Here is a 12,863-nt window from a genome sequence, read left to right on the forward strand (position 1 = left end):
TTAAAAGACCGAGAATCAGAAGGAAAAGGTTGAGACTTAGGGGAGCAATCTAGGAGATCCAAGACCTGGTTTACCAACATCCCATTAAGAGACAAGTAAAGGGAGAAGTGGGAGAAATGAAAGAGATGGGGGAAATAATCAAATACATAACAGGAAAAATTCCAGGGGTTTTGAAAAATTTTCAGATTGAACAGGCTTATCATCAAGTGCTGACACCTAGACACATCCTTGTAAAATTTTAGAACATGCAGAGAAAATTTAAAAGCTTTGGGGATTGGAGTCTACCAAACTTCTCTGTAAAATTGAATGCCAAAAATGATGACTCAAGGGCTTCAACACGTTGAAGCAAAATGACTTTGATGCTAGAAACTCCACCAAATAATAGTCCAAAGATCATTCAGTAAGGACAATTTCACTTGTGTAAGAAAAAGTTTACCTCTCAGCACTGTCTCTGAACAGCAACGTGAGGCAGATAAAAGGAAAACAAGGGAGAAAGCCAGTAAGGAGGAAGTCATGGCATCCAGGATGAGCTGGGAAGACAGCCCCAGGATGACCACTGGGTAAAACAACCACTCCACACTGGAGCCCAGGGCAGAGGGCTCCAGGAACAATATCTCTGGGGGAAAAGTGCCCCCTGCAAACAACAGTGTGACCTAAAAGCTGGGTGATGCCCCAACCAGGGATCAAACCCAAACCCCCTGCAGTGAAGGCTTCCCCAAGGACTCAGCAGTAAAGAATCCATCTGCAATGCAGGGGATGCAGGTTCGATCCCTGGGTCGGGAAGATCCCCTGGAGGAGGAAATGGCAACCCACTCCAGTATGCTTGCCTGGAAAATCCCATGGACAGAGGAGCATGGTGGGCCACAGTCCATAGGATCACAGTCAGACACAACTGAGCCCGAGAGCACTAGTCAGTTGCAGTGAAAGCCCAGAGTCCTAACCACTCTGCCACCAAGGAACTCCCAAGGCACGTTTCTCTTCTGTCAACAAGAGCAAGATAAGTACTGTCAACCCTCATCATTCATGGATTCCATATGTGTAACTCGCCCACTCACTAAAATTTATTGGTAACCCAAAAATCAATACTTTTTTGCAGTCATTCAAAGACATGCATAGAGCAGAAAAGGCTGACCCATCCACTGCACACCTTCCCAGCTGAGATCAAACAAGGCCACACTCTGCCTTCTTCTTTCATCTTCCACCTTGTACATGAGTCTTCAGCGTGGTCTATTTAGTGCTATGTTTTTCAGTTTTGTGCTTTCTATTAGTAATCTCACTGCTCAAAATGACCCCCAAGTGTAGTCTTGAAGTGATGTCTAGTGTTCCTAAGGGCATGGAGGCTGAGATGTGCCTTATGTAGAAAATATGTGTTAGATAAGCTCTGTTCAAGCAAGAATTATTGATGCTGGCCATTTCAGTGTTAGTGAATCAACAATTCATATTACATAAGGTGTCTTTGAACAGAAACATACGTCAGACAAGGTTGTGTATTGATCCGTTGATGAAAATGTTGTGATCAGAGGCTCACAGCAACCCAACCCTGTTTCCCCAGAACAGTTGTTCACCACTCACTAATGCAGTGTCCTACCTACTTTATAGAACACGTTATAGCACATGGAACTCTGTTCAATGTTATGTGGCAGCCTGGATGGGAGGGGAGTTTGGAGGAGGATGGGTACATGTGTATGTATGGCTGAGTCCCTTTGCTGTCCATCTGAAACAATCACAACATTGTTAACTGGCTATACTCAGTATAAAATAAAGTTGTTTTTTTTTTAAAGAACTAATGCACATAACAAGGATCAACTGTAATTACACAAATACCTCATTTTATTGTGCTTCGCGAATATTGCAGTTTTTTACAAATTGAAAATTTATAGCAACCCTGCCTTGAACGAGTCTACCGGAGCCATTTTTCCAGCAGCATTGACTCACTTAGTGTCTCTGTATCACATTTTGGTAATTCTCACAGTATTTCCAACATTTTCATGATGATTCTTTTTGTTACAGTGATTTGTCATCAGTGATACTGATGTTACTGCTGTAGCTGTTTTGGCATCTTTTTAGCAGTAAATTATTTTTTAATTAAGCTATGTACATTTTTTTTAGACATACTGCAGTGCTGTGTGATTGGTTACTCAGTTGGGTCCGACTCTTTGCGACTCCATGGACTGTAGTCCGCCAGGCTGTTCTGTCCATGGGGATTCTCCAGGCAAGAATTTTGGAGTGGGTTGCCCTGCCTTCCTCCAGGGGATCTTCCCAACCCGGGGATCGAACCCAGGTCTCCCACATTGAAGGCAGATGATTTTTTACTGTCTGAGCCAAGGACACCCAAGACATACTGCTATTGCATGCTTAATAGACCACAGTGAAGGGAAAACATAACTTTTATATGTGCTGGGAAGCCAAAAAATCCGTGTGACTCACTTTATGGGGTTATTCTGGAGCTACACCTAAAGGAGATCAGTCCTGGGTGTTCATTGGAAGGACTGATGCTGAAGCTGAAACTCCAGTACTTTGGCCACCTCATGCGAAGAGTTGACTCATTGGAAGAGACCCTGATGCTGGGAGGGATTGGGGGCAGGAGGAGAAGGGGATGACAGAGGATGAGTTGGCTGGATGGCATCACCGACTTGATGGACATGGGTTTGAGTAAACTCCAGGAATTGGTAATGGACAGGGAGGCCTGGCATGCTGCGATTCATGGGGTCGCAAAGAGTTGGACACAAATGAGTGACTGAACTGAACTGAACTGAACTGAACACCTACAATATCTCTGAGGTATGCCCATAGTAACTTGGGTGGGTGTGTGGAGTGTCCTAGCATTGGACCACAGAGAAAGAAGTGTGATGCTGGCATCCCATTCAGGTCTGCTGGGAATGATATTTACAAAGCCTTCATCATGTAAATGCTGTTCATTGGCATTTATTTTTTAAATTTCACCTAGGGACAAAATTGTGATTACAGAACAAAATAGAAATGTAATTTGGGATAGTGGAAAATACAGAAGAGAGAGGTAGAAATAGGGAAGTAAAGTTGGGAGGTGAGGGCCAAGGAAAGATTGGGGGCCCCACATCCTCATTATACATAGCGAAGGCTTAGGAATCAGTACCTTAACTTGTGTGTGTGAAAGTTGCTCAGTCATGTTCAACTCTTTGAGACCCCATGGATTATACAGTCCATGGAATTCTCCAGGCCAGAATACTGGAGTAGGTATCTTTTCCCTTCCCCAGGGGATCTTCCCAACCCAGGGATCAAACCCAGGTCTCCCACATTGCAGGCGGATTGTTTACCAGCTGAGCCACAAGGGAAGCCCAGCAATACTGGAGCGGGTACCCTATCCCTTCTCCAGCGGATCTTCCAACACGGGAATCGAGCTGGAGTCTCCTGCATTGCAGGCAGATTCTTTACCAACTGAGCTGTCAGAGAAGCCCTAAAGTTGATGGAGTCAGAAACAGGGATTGAAACATATTATTTAAAGTTTTCAGTGCAATCAGTGGTGGAAATAAAATTATAAACTTCTTTACCTTTTTGATTTATTTCATTGTTGTATGCAAGTATTAGATTTAAAGATAAATTCAAAATTTTAAATAACTTCTTTAACTTTCTGTTTTCCCTGCTTTAGGGAGACCCTGAGCAAGTCCTAATTATATGTTTCAGCTTATATAAGCTCACAGAGAATTTAGGGTCTCGGCCACTTTTTCACAGAGCCCAGAAAAGCCTTCCATTCCATTTATTAAGTGATTCTGTCTCAACAACTAATAAGTATTTCTGTCCTAACAATTTAGTCAGAGAAGGCAATGGCAACCCACTCCAGTACTCTTGCCTGGAAAATACCATGGATGAAGGAACCTGGTAGGCTGCAGTCCATGGGGTCGCAAAGAGTCGGACACGACTGAGTGACTTCATTTTCACTTTTCACTTTCATGCATTGGAGAAGGAAATGGCAACCCACTCCAGTACCCTTCCCTGGAGAATCCCAGGGACAGGGGAGCCTGGTGGGCTGCCGTCTATGGGGTTGCACAGAGTCAGACACGACTGAAGCAACTTAGCAGCAGCAGCAATTTAGTAGCCATTTGAAAAACTAATAACACATGAATTAGAAGAACAATTGCATCCCATTCTTAAATAACCAGGGATGAGTTAGAAAGAGGGGGTGTACATGTGTTGGACACTACATGATTTCTCACACCTTGGAATCAGATTGAACACCCCATTCTCCTTCACATTCATTTTCACCCCACACTTGCTTATAATCACAACAGCCAATAACTCAGCTTTGCAAAGATACAGAATCACCAAAAGGAAGATAGTACAATCTACCCTGAAGCACTGGTGGAACCACAATAAGCTGGTAGTTGTGGAGGCAACCAGAGTTTGACTATCACCATAGTCCACTTGAAAGCTGAAACATTCGCTGTTTTGTCCCAGGGTCCCTTGGCACAGAGTTTGAGAACCATGGCTCTAGCATATTTAGAACTATTATGATTTGTCATGCAACTTCATTGGAAAATATTTGAGGACAAAGGCCATGTATATTTTACAATATCTAATGTAGTTTCTTGTTCAATAATAAGTGCTCCATAAATACTTTCATTGAATCGATGATCTCATAGATTGTAAGATGCATACTGATTTCTAGAGATTAAAAAAAAATTTAAGTGCATCATAAAATCCATGAAATACAATAGCTATTTAAATAGGCTGGTGTGAGTTTATTGCCCACGTCTGAGTCAGTGCTGCAATTTAATATTTACCCTTGTGATACCTGTAAAGTCTAACCCATCGGTGTTCTTATGGACTTAAAACACAAACATGAAAATAAATCCTAAAACAACAGAGTCTGATATGCCCTCTTCTCCAGCACAAACAAAACCAGTGGAGTCCTCCCAACTGCTGTGCTCCCAGAAGTGAAAGGAGTGAGCAGGCAACACTCATTTTCCCTGCCTCTTTCCTGAGTTTTATTTTCCTCTCCTCCCTCAACTTAACATGCTTACAGCTCTTCTGTTCACTTTGCAAGTCATTATGAGACTTTATACAGTAGTCGTACCTTAGTCTTTCAGATGTGGAAGGAAGGTATGCGGATATGGCTTGTACCTGGTCTGCTTTCCCATTGCTCTCTCGTCCCCCGCATGGCGTGTGTAAGCACCGGAAGAGCTTCATCGGGCCATCTTCCTCCTTCAGTCCTATTAGCAAACATCGCACCGGAAGAGCTTCATCGGGCCATCTTCCTCCTTCAGTCCTGTTAGCAAACATCACACCGGAAGAGCTTCATCGGTCCATCTTCTTCCTTCAGTCCTATTAGCAAACATCGCACCGGAAGAGCTTCATCGGGCCATCTTCCTCCTTCAGTTCTGTTAGCAAACATCGCACCAGAAGAGCTTCATCGGGCCATCTTCCTCCTTCAGTCCTGTTAGCAAACATCACACCGGAAGAGCTTCATCGGGCCATCTTCCTCCTTCAGTCCTGTTAGCAAACATCGCACTGGAGTCCTTAAGCTCTGCCTGAATCTGACAGACAGAGTGCCTGATGAACCACGGACGGAGGTCCGTGACACTGTACAGGAGGCAGGGATCAAGACCGTCCCCAAGGAAAAGAAATGCAAAAAGGCAAAATGGCTGTCTGAGGCGGCCTTACAAACAGCTGTGAAACAAAGAGAAGTGAAAAGCAAAGGAGAACAGGAAAGATATACCCATTTGAATACAGAGTTCCAAAGAATAGCAAGGAGAGATAAAAAAGCCTTCCTCAGCGATCAATGCAAAGAAATAGAGGAAAACAATAGAATGGGAAAGACTAGAGATCTCTTCAAGAAAATTAGAGATACCAAGGGAACATTCCATGCAAAGATGGGTTCAATAAAGGACAGAAATGGTATGGACCTAACAGAAGCAGAAGACATTAAGAAGAGGTGGCAAGAATACACAGAAGAACTGTACAAAAAAGATCTTCACAACCCAGATAATCATGGTGGTGTGATCACTCACCTAGTCCAGACATCCTGAAATGTGAAGTCAAGTGGGCCTTAGAAAGCATCACTATGAACAAGGCTAGTAGAGGTGATGGAATTCCAGTTGAGCTATTTCAAATCCTGAAAGATGATGCTGTGAAGGTGTTACACTCAATATGCCAGCAAATTTGGAAAACTCAGCAGTGGCCACAGGACTGGAAAAGGTCAGTTTTCAACCCAATCCCAAAGAAAGGCAATCCCAAAGAATGTTCAAACAACTGCACAGTTGCACTCATCTCACATGCTAATAAAGTAATGCTCAAAATTCTCCAAGCCAGGCTTCAGCAATACGTGAACCATGAACTTCCAAATGGTCAAGCTGGTTTTAGAAAAGGCAGAAGAACCAGAGCTCAAATTGCCAACATCTGCTAGATCATCGAAAAAGCAAGAGAGTTCCAGAAAAACATCTATTTCTGCTTTATTGACTATGCCAAAGCCTTTGACTGTGTGGATCACAATAAACGGTGGAAAATTCTGAAAAAGATGGGAATACCAGAACACCTGACCTGCCTCTTGAGGAATCTGTATGCAGGTCAGGAAGCAACAGTCAGAACTGGACATGGAACAACAGACTGGATCCAATAGGAAAAGGAGTACATCAAGGCTGTATATTGTCACCCTGCTTGTTTAACTTATATTCAGGGTTCATCATGAGAAATGCTGGGTTGGAAGAAGCCCAAGCTGGAATCAAGATTGCCAGGAGAAATATCAATAACCTCAGATATGCAGATGACACCACCCTTACGGCAGAAAGTGAAGAACTAAAGAGCCTCTTGATGAAAGTGAAAGAGGAGAGTGAAAAAGTTGGCTTAAAGCTCAACATTCAGAAAACTAAGATCATGGCATCTGGTCCCATCACTTCATGGGAAATAGATGGGGAAACAGTGTCAGACTTTATTTTTTGGGGCTCCAAAATCACTGCAGATGGTGATTGCAGCCATGAAATTAAAAGATGCTTACTCCTTGGAAGGAAAGTTATGACAAACCTAGATAGCATATTAAAAAGCAGAGACATTACTTTGCCAACAAAGGTCCGTCTAGTCAAGGCTATGGTTTTTCCAGTGGTCACGTATAGATGTGAGAGTTGGACTGTGAAGACAGTTGAGCGCCGAAAAATTGATGCTTTTGAACTTTGGTGTTGGAGAAGACTCTTGAGAGTCCCTTGGACTGCAAGGAGATCCAACCAGTCCATCCTAAAGGAGATCAGTCCTGGGTGTTCATTGGAAGGACTGATGCTGAAGCTGAAACTCCAATTCTTTGGCCACCTGATGTGAAGAACTGACTCATTGGAAAAGACCCTGGTGCTGGGAGGGATTGAGGGCAGGAGGAGAGGGGGACGACAGAGGATGAGATGGCTGGATGGCATCACCAACTCGATGGACATGAGTCTGAGTAAACTCCGGGAGTTGGTGATGGACAGGGAGGCCTGGCGTGCTGTGATTCATGGGGTCGCAATGAGTCGGACACGACAGAGTGACTGAACTGAACTAAATTAGAACAGAACTTGTTTTCAAGGAGAAGGTAAGTAAATGTAAACACTTAATTATTAGTCTAGTGAAACAAGTTTCCCATTGCTGTAGTTCTTTTCTCTTTCCAGGAGTGGCCCTCCACAGAGATTCATATTCACAAGAGTAGGGAAACCTGTGTTCAAGTTTTTTAACTCCCGTGTTACCAAGCCTGCATAGAGTCTGGGGTGGTCTGGAAAAGAAGGAAGTTAAAGGTTATCTTTTCTCGCCACTCCAGGTAGAGTCCAGTGCAGGCTGGGGGGCAGGGGGGATTTGGAAATTAGGGTCTTCTCTCAAGTGGGCTGAGGAGGTTCTACCCTTCCTTTCATTTATGGGTCCCGGCAGGTGTGACCTATTAGCTCCCATGAGCCTACTGTCTGCTTCCCGAAGGATTCCTGGACGTCATCTGATTCTTTCAACGTGCAGGGGCCTCCCAGCCCTCGAGGCCAGGAGTTAGGCACCTGGCTGCCAGCACAATGTCCGCACATGCAACTGGAGGGAGACCCCTTCCAGGGCCCGAGAGTGAGCTCTCGTCTAACACTTGGAAATGAATTGTGCAAGGAGACACACGTACTGACAAAACGAAAGACTTTATTGGCAAGGGGGTGGAGAACATCAGGGTAAGGGAACCCAGGAGAACTGCTCTGCACATGGCTCACTGTCTCAGGGTTTATGGTGGTGGGGGGGTTAGTTTTTGGGTTGACTCTGGCCAGTCATCTTGCTTGTGCTCATACTTGGTCTGATCAGGGTTCTTTCTAGTGGGGCGGGCATCTCTCAGCCAAGATGGGTTCCAGCGTGAGGGTTTCTGGGAGGTTGGCAGAATATATCGCCCTCCTGATCAGGACCTCCTGTAGTGAGACTCGTAGTTCATGCAAATGGTTATTATTGTGCCTGGCCACAGCGAGTGGTTTTGGTCACTGGTTCCCTATCAAAAAGACGGGTCCTCAGACACAAAGATTCTCCAGTCCTAATAAAGCACGTGCAACAGTCAGCCTCACATTTAGTCTTCAAATCGCGCTGCATCCCTAGCTCTAAGGCCCTTTTGTTGTTTAGTTGCCAAGTCGTGTCCTCTTTTGCGACCCCATGGCTACATGGACTGTAGCCACCGGGCTTCTCGGTCCATGAGGTTCTTCAGGCAAGAATACTGGAGTGGGTTGCCATATCTGGAAGTCAAAGGAAGAAATTCTCGATACAAAGTGCAATGTTTGGGGTGATCCCTACATTTTATAGTGTTCAGCTTGCACGTTACTTCATTTGATCTAACCCTTGTTTTCCTCATCTTCATGAATGTGTTAGGCATCAATTCCCTAAAGTCCCCTATTTCTCTTCTACTGCCAGGCCTCATTTCCAACTTATAGGGCAATTTGTGACTTCACTTGGCTAATTTTGGGAGAGTCCCTGGGTGGCTTTATCCTGCACACATAGTCATTCCCTGTCTGTTTTCATTTGAGAAAATGTCCTGGGGGTGGGGGATGAAGGGGTCCTGCCCTTGTGGCGTTTGTGCTTCGTGGGTTTTGCTCTCTGTCAGAGAGATTATGACCATCCAGCACATCGTACTGTAGCCATAGAGTATATCCATCCTGTGATGGGCTTTTCAGGTGGTTTCCTTGGCAACCAGACCTATAATCCTCCCCCTCCCCCAACTTACCAGTAACTGGAAAAAGCACATAATTGGTTTAGTGGAGTTACAAACACTAACACATCTTTATGCACCTGCACAGACTTTTAACTCTTTAGAACTCATTTCTTAAAGAGACTAAGCTTCTTTTCCAGAGCCACTGGAAAGTTCGTTTCCAAAGATTGGAATGTTTAAGATCAGAGGGACCTTCAGGATCAATTAGTCACCTCCCTGTTTTACAGAGGAGGCCCACACGGATGACACACAGAGATCCCACAGCTGGTCATGAAGGAGTGGGACCACACCCAGGGCCTCCTGCCTGGTCCCCGGCCCTTTCCACTACACAAGGGGCCACCCCCGTTCTGAGTGTCACCAGTGGCTGGCCAGCATGTGCCACAAAGCTGTCCCTGAGAACAGCAACTGTTTAACATTGTTTGGAGTGTTCCCTGTCCCCCAGGACAGCGCTGACCTGTAGGTACTTCATTCACTTACTAATGCCTGACCTAAGTTTCTTTAATATGAATTGATAGTCATAATCCTAATATGCAGCTACTTGCTCCATCACGGAGAGGACAGCTGTAAGTGGATTTGTGAGAGTTTGCAGCAAATGCACAGAAATGTGGAAGTTCTAAACACATTGATGCTCTCTTATCCTTGCGCCTTACTGGGAAAGAGATAACATTCTTAGGCTATTTGCTAATCTTTCTCGTACTTAACTTTGATGAATACCTACATCTCTCGGTGGCAAAATGACACATAAAATAGGAGTGCAGTAAGTACCTAAGAACATATGAAAAGAATGTATGTAAAGTATGTAATGAAAAATGCCTCTAACTTACATCATTTACCTCTGAGATAAGAGGGTGCTGAGAATGGGGTTTGTTGCTAATTCCATGGTTTTTATATAAAAACCCTCAGTCATACAGAGTAATCAGATACTTTAGAAAACTGAGCTCCATGTTCAGTCTTCAGTCTGGATTAAATAAATACCAGTTCTGTGTCTTTCATATTAGCCATGAGTTTATTTATCTAGCACTTTCTTCTATCTTTTTTTTTTTTTCTTTCATTGACATCTTGGTTGTTGGCAAACCAACCGAGCCAAAATTTGTGTTGCCCCAACAGGTAGAACCAATTTTAATTTCTTTTTGACCTTCTCATTTTCCATCCCCAAAGAAAAGGGCCACTGAAAACAATGTTGCCCTTGGGCCAGAGAGGTTTGATTAACATTTTTCCTAGAAAACTTTTGTTTCCTTTTCTTTGGTCCTTCTTGTTTGTAATTTGCCTTTACTTATTCTAGCTAATATTCCTTTTTTTGGTTATAATACTCTCTCCACCAATAGGTTAAGCTGTATTACAATTCTCTGAATTAGTTTTAGCCTTACAAAGACTTCTTCAGAAGTATATAATTATTTTTCATCTTTGCACTAAAGATAGCTTCCTGAAATAACAATGAATCATATACATATCTCTCCATGCGTTGTACCAAAGTCACCTCTTTGTGCTGATTCTGAGGTTCCTCCCCCAATCACCCTGGGTTCCCCATTCCAAAGAGCAAGAGTCTGAGTTGCGCTATGGTTTTTCATTTGCTGTTACTCTGCATTAGCATATTCAATAAAACTGCCTCTTGCATGTTTCTGTTTGCAAGGATGCTACATTACTAGAGAATTTAGAAAAGTGTTTCCATCTAAAAGGTGCACATCAGCTCTGAGTTGTGGGTCAAAGCTAACCATTATGATAGGCATGACCATATTAACTTTGTACTATTTATTAACAAGAGCCAGAAGCAAATCAGGGCAAAGAGGAATCATATTGGTTTCTTGTTGCTGCTGTAACAAGTTATCCCCCAAATTTAGTGGCTTTAAACAGTACAAATTTATTCTCTTACAGTTCTAGAAGTCAGAAGTCCAAAATCATTTTCTTTTTTAAACTTAATTAATTTTATTATTTCTTTGGCTACGCTGGGGCTTCATTGCTGCACATGGGCTTTCTCTAGTAGCTTGAGTGAGTGGGCTTCTCGTTGCGGTGGCCTCTCAGGTTTCAGCATGTGGGCTCAGTAGTTGTGGCGCATGGGCTTCACTGCTCCTCTGCATGTGGTATCTTCCCGGACCAGGGAGCGAACCTGTAGCCCCTGCATTGACAGGCAGGTTCTTATCCAGTGGACCACCAGGGGAGTCCCCAAATCATTTCCAGTGACTAAAATGAAGGTGTCAGCAAGGCTGGTTCCTTTGGGATGCTTTGAGGGGAGAATCCATTTCCTGCTGTCACCCTGTCACTCCTCTCATCTCCCTCCCTTCTTAGAAAGACCCTTGCAATTCATTAGACCCACCCAGATAATCCAGGATAACCTCTCCCACTTAATCACATCTCCAGAGTGTCTTTGGCCACATGAGTGAGTGATAGTCGCTCAGTCGTGTCTGCCTCTTTGCGACCCCATGGACTGTAACCCGCTAGGCTTCTCTGTCCATGGGATTCTCCAGGCAAGAATACTGGAGTGGGTTGCTGTTTCCTTCTGCAGGGGATCTTCCCAACCCAGGGATAGAACACGCGTCTCCTACGTTGCAGGCAGATTCTTTACCATCTGAGCCACCAGGGAAGCCTACTATGAAAAGACATTTCTGAGTATAAAGACAGGGCCACTTAAAAAGTATCAGCAGAAAAAAAAAAAAGGTATCAGCAGATACATGCTTGAGTAGCCAATTCACAGATTCTGGAGATGAAGTGGATTTCGTTGGAGACTGACCACAGGACCACCGGGTATCCCTCTCCTGAGTTTCTGTGGCATCTCCTGCGGAGGCTGGGCTGGCTGGGTGGGATGGGGAGTTGTTTGTGGGCGGACGTGCCGACACCCAGCTCCCCATCTGCAGCACCTTGCAGTGGCAGCCAGGTCTCAGCTACCTCCCCGGGGCTATCAGGTGGGTTGCAGGTGCTCTGGGGCCGCATCAGTCGCCCTTCCTCACCCTGCCATCTTTCCTTTCCAGCATCGAGTCAGTGCCCGGAGGCCACCGTGTAAAGCAAGCTGAGAGGGAAACTAAGGCAAGATGTCGGGCCGGAGCGGGAAGAAGAAAATGTCGAAGCTGTCGCGTTCAGCCAGGGCCGGGGTCATCTTCCCAGTGGGCAGGCTGATGCGGTACCTGAAGAAAGGGACGTTCAAGTACCGGATCAGCGTGGGTGCTCCCGTCTACATGGCCGCAGTCATCGAGTACCTGGCAGGTAATGTGAACACGCTGGGCAGGTAACCCTCCCCCCGACCCCCACACCCAGGCTGGGCAGGGGAGCCTTCATTCATCCTGTGGCTGTCTCAGGGTCGCTGTGGGCAGTACTGGGGTTTCGGCTTGCCTGATTGACTAAAACCGACTCCTGCAGGCTTTAGGGAAAAGGACAGAGAATCAACATGAAGGGAAGAGAAACAAAGAGACTTTTCTAGGCCACCCCAGGAGAGGTGTGTCTTGCTGTACACAAATGTAATACGTAAATTTCTGGGTTCCTGCAGAAGACAAACTACAGGGAAGATAGGGGCTTGCTATTCATTTTGCAGGCCAGTTTTTCACTTTTACTTCAGGATCCTCACTAAACGTCAGTTCTCCTGCTATACTGAACTCAGTGTCCATAAATAATGGACTCAATGTCCATAAGTAATGCTGACCCTGGCATTGAAAGCATCTTCAGTTGGTTCTATAAAGCCAACAATATTTTAATTTTACTCTCCATTACAGAGGTAGTCCTCTGTCTACAG

General features: G+C 44.7%; 1 protein-coding gene across 2 annotated transcripts in view; it reads left to right on the forward strand.

Annotated features, from left to right (window-relative positions):
• MACROH2A2 (macroH2A.2 histone) overlaps window positions 1-12,863 on the forward strand; it is a 54,031-nt gene that overhangs the window by 11,738 nt on the left and 29,430 nt on the right. For both annotated transcript variants that reach the window (XM_020877399.2, XM_020877401.2), the window contains exon 2: window positions 12,109-12,340. In XM_020877399.2, the coding sequence (XP_020733058.1) occupies window positions 12,169-12,340 (172 nt within the window). In that variant the 5' untranslated portion in view covers window positions 12,109-12,168. The remainder of the gene's footprint in view (window positions 1-12,108; window positions 12,341-12,863) is intronic.

The sequence above is a fragment of the Odocoileus virginianus genome, chromosome 7, assembly GCF_023699985.2.
Source record: "Odocoileus virginianus isolate 20LAN1187 ecotype Illinois chromosome 7, Ovbor_1.2, whole genome shotgun sequence".
NCBI classification, from domain to species: Eukaryota; Metazoa; Chordata; class Mammalia; order Artiodactyla; family Cervidae; genus Odocoileus; species Odocoileus virginianus.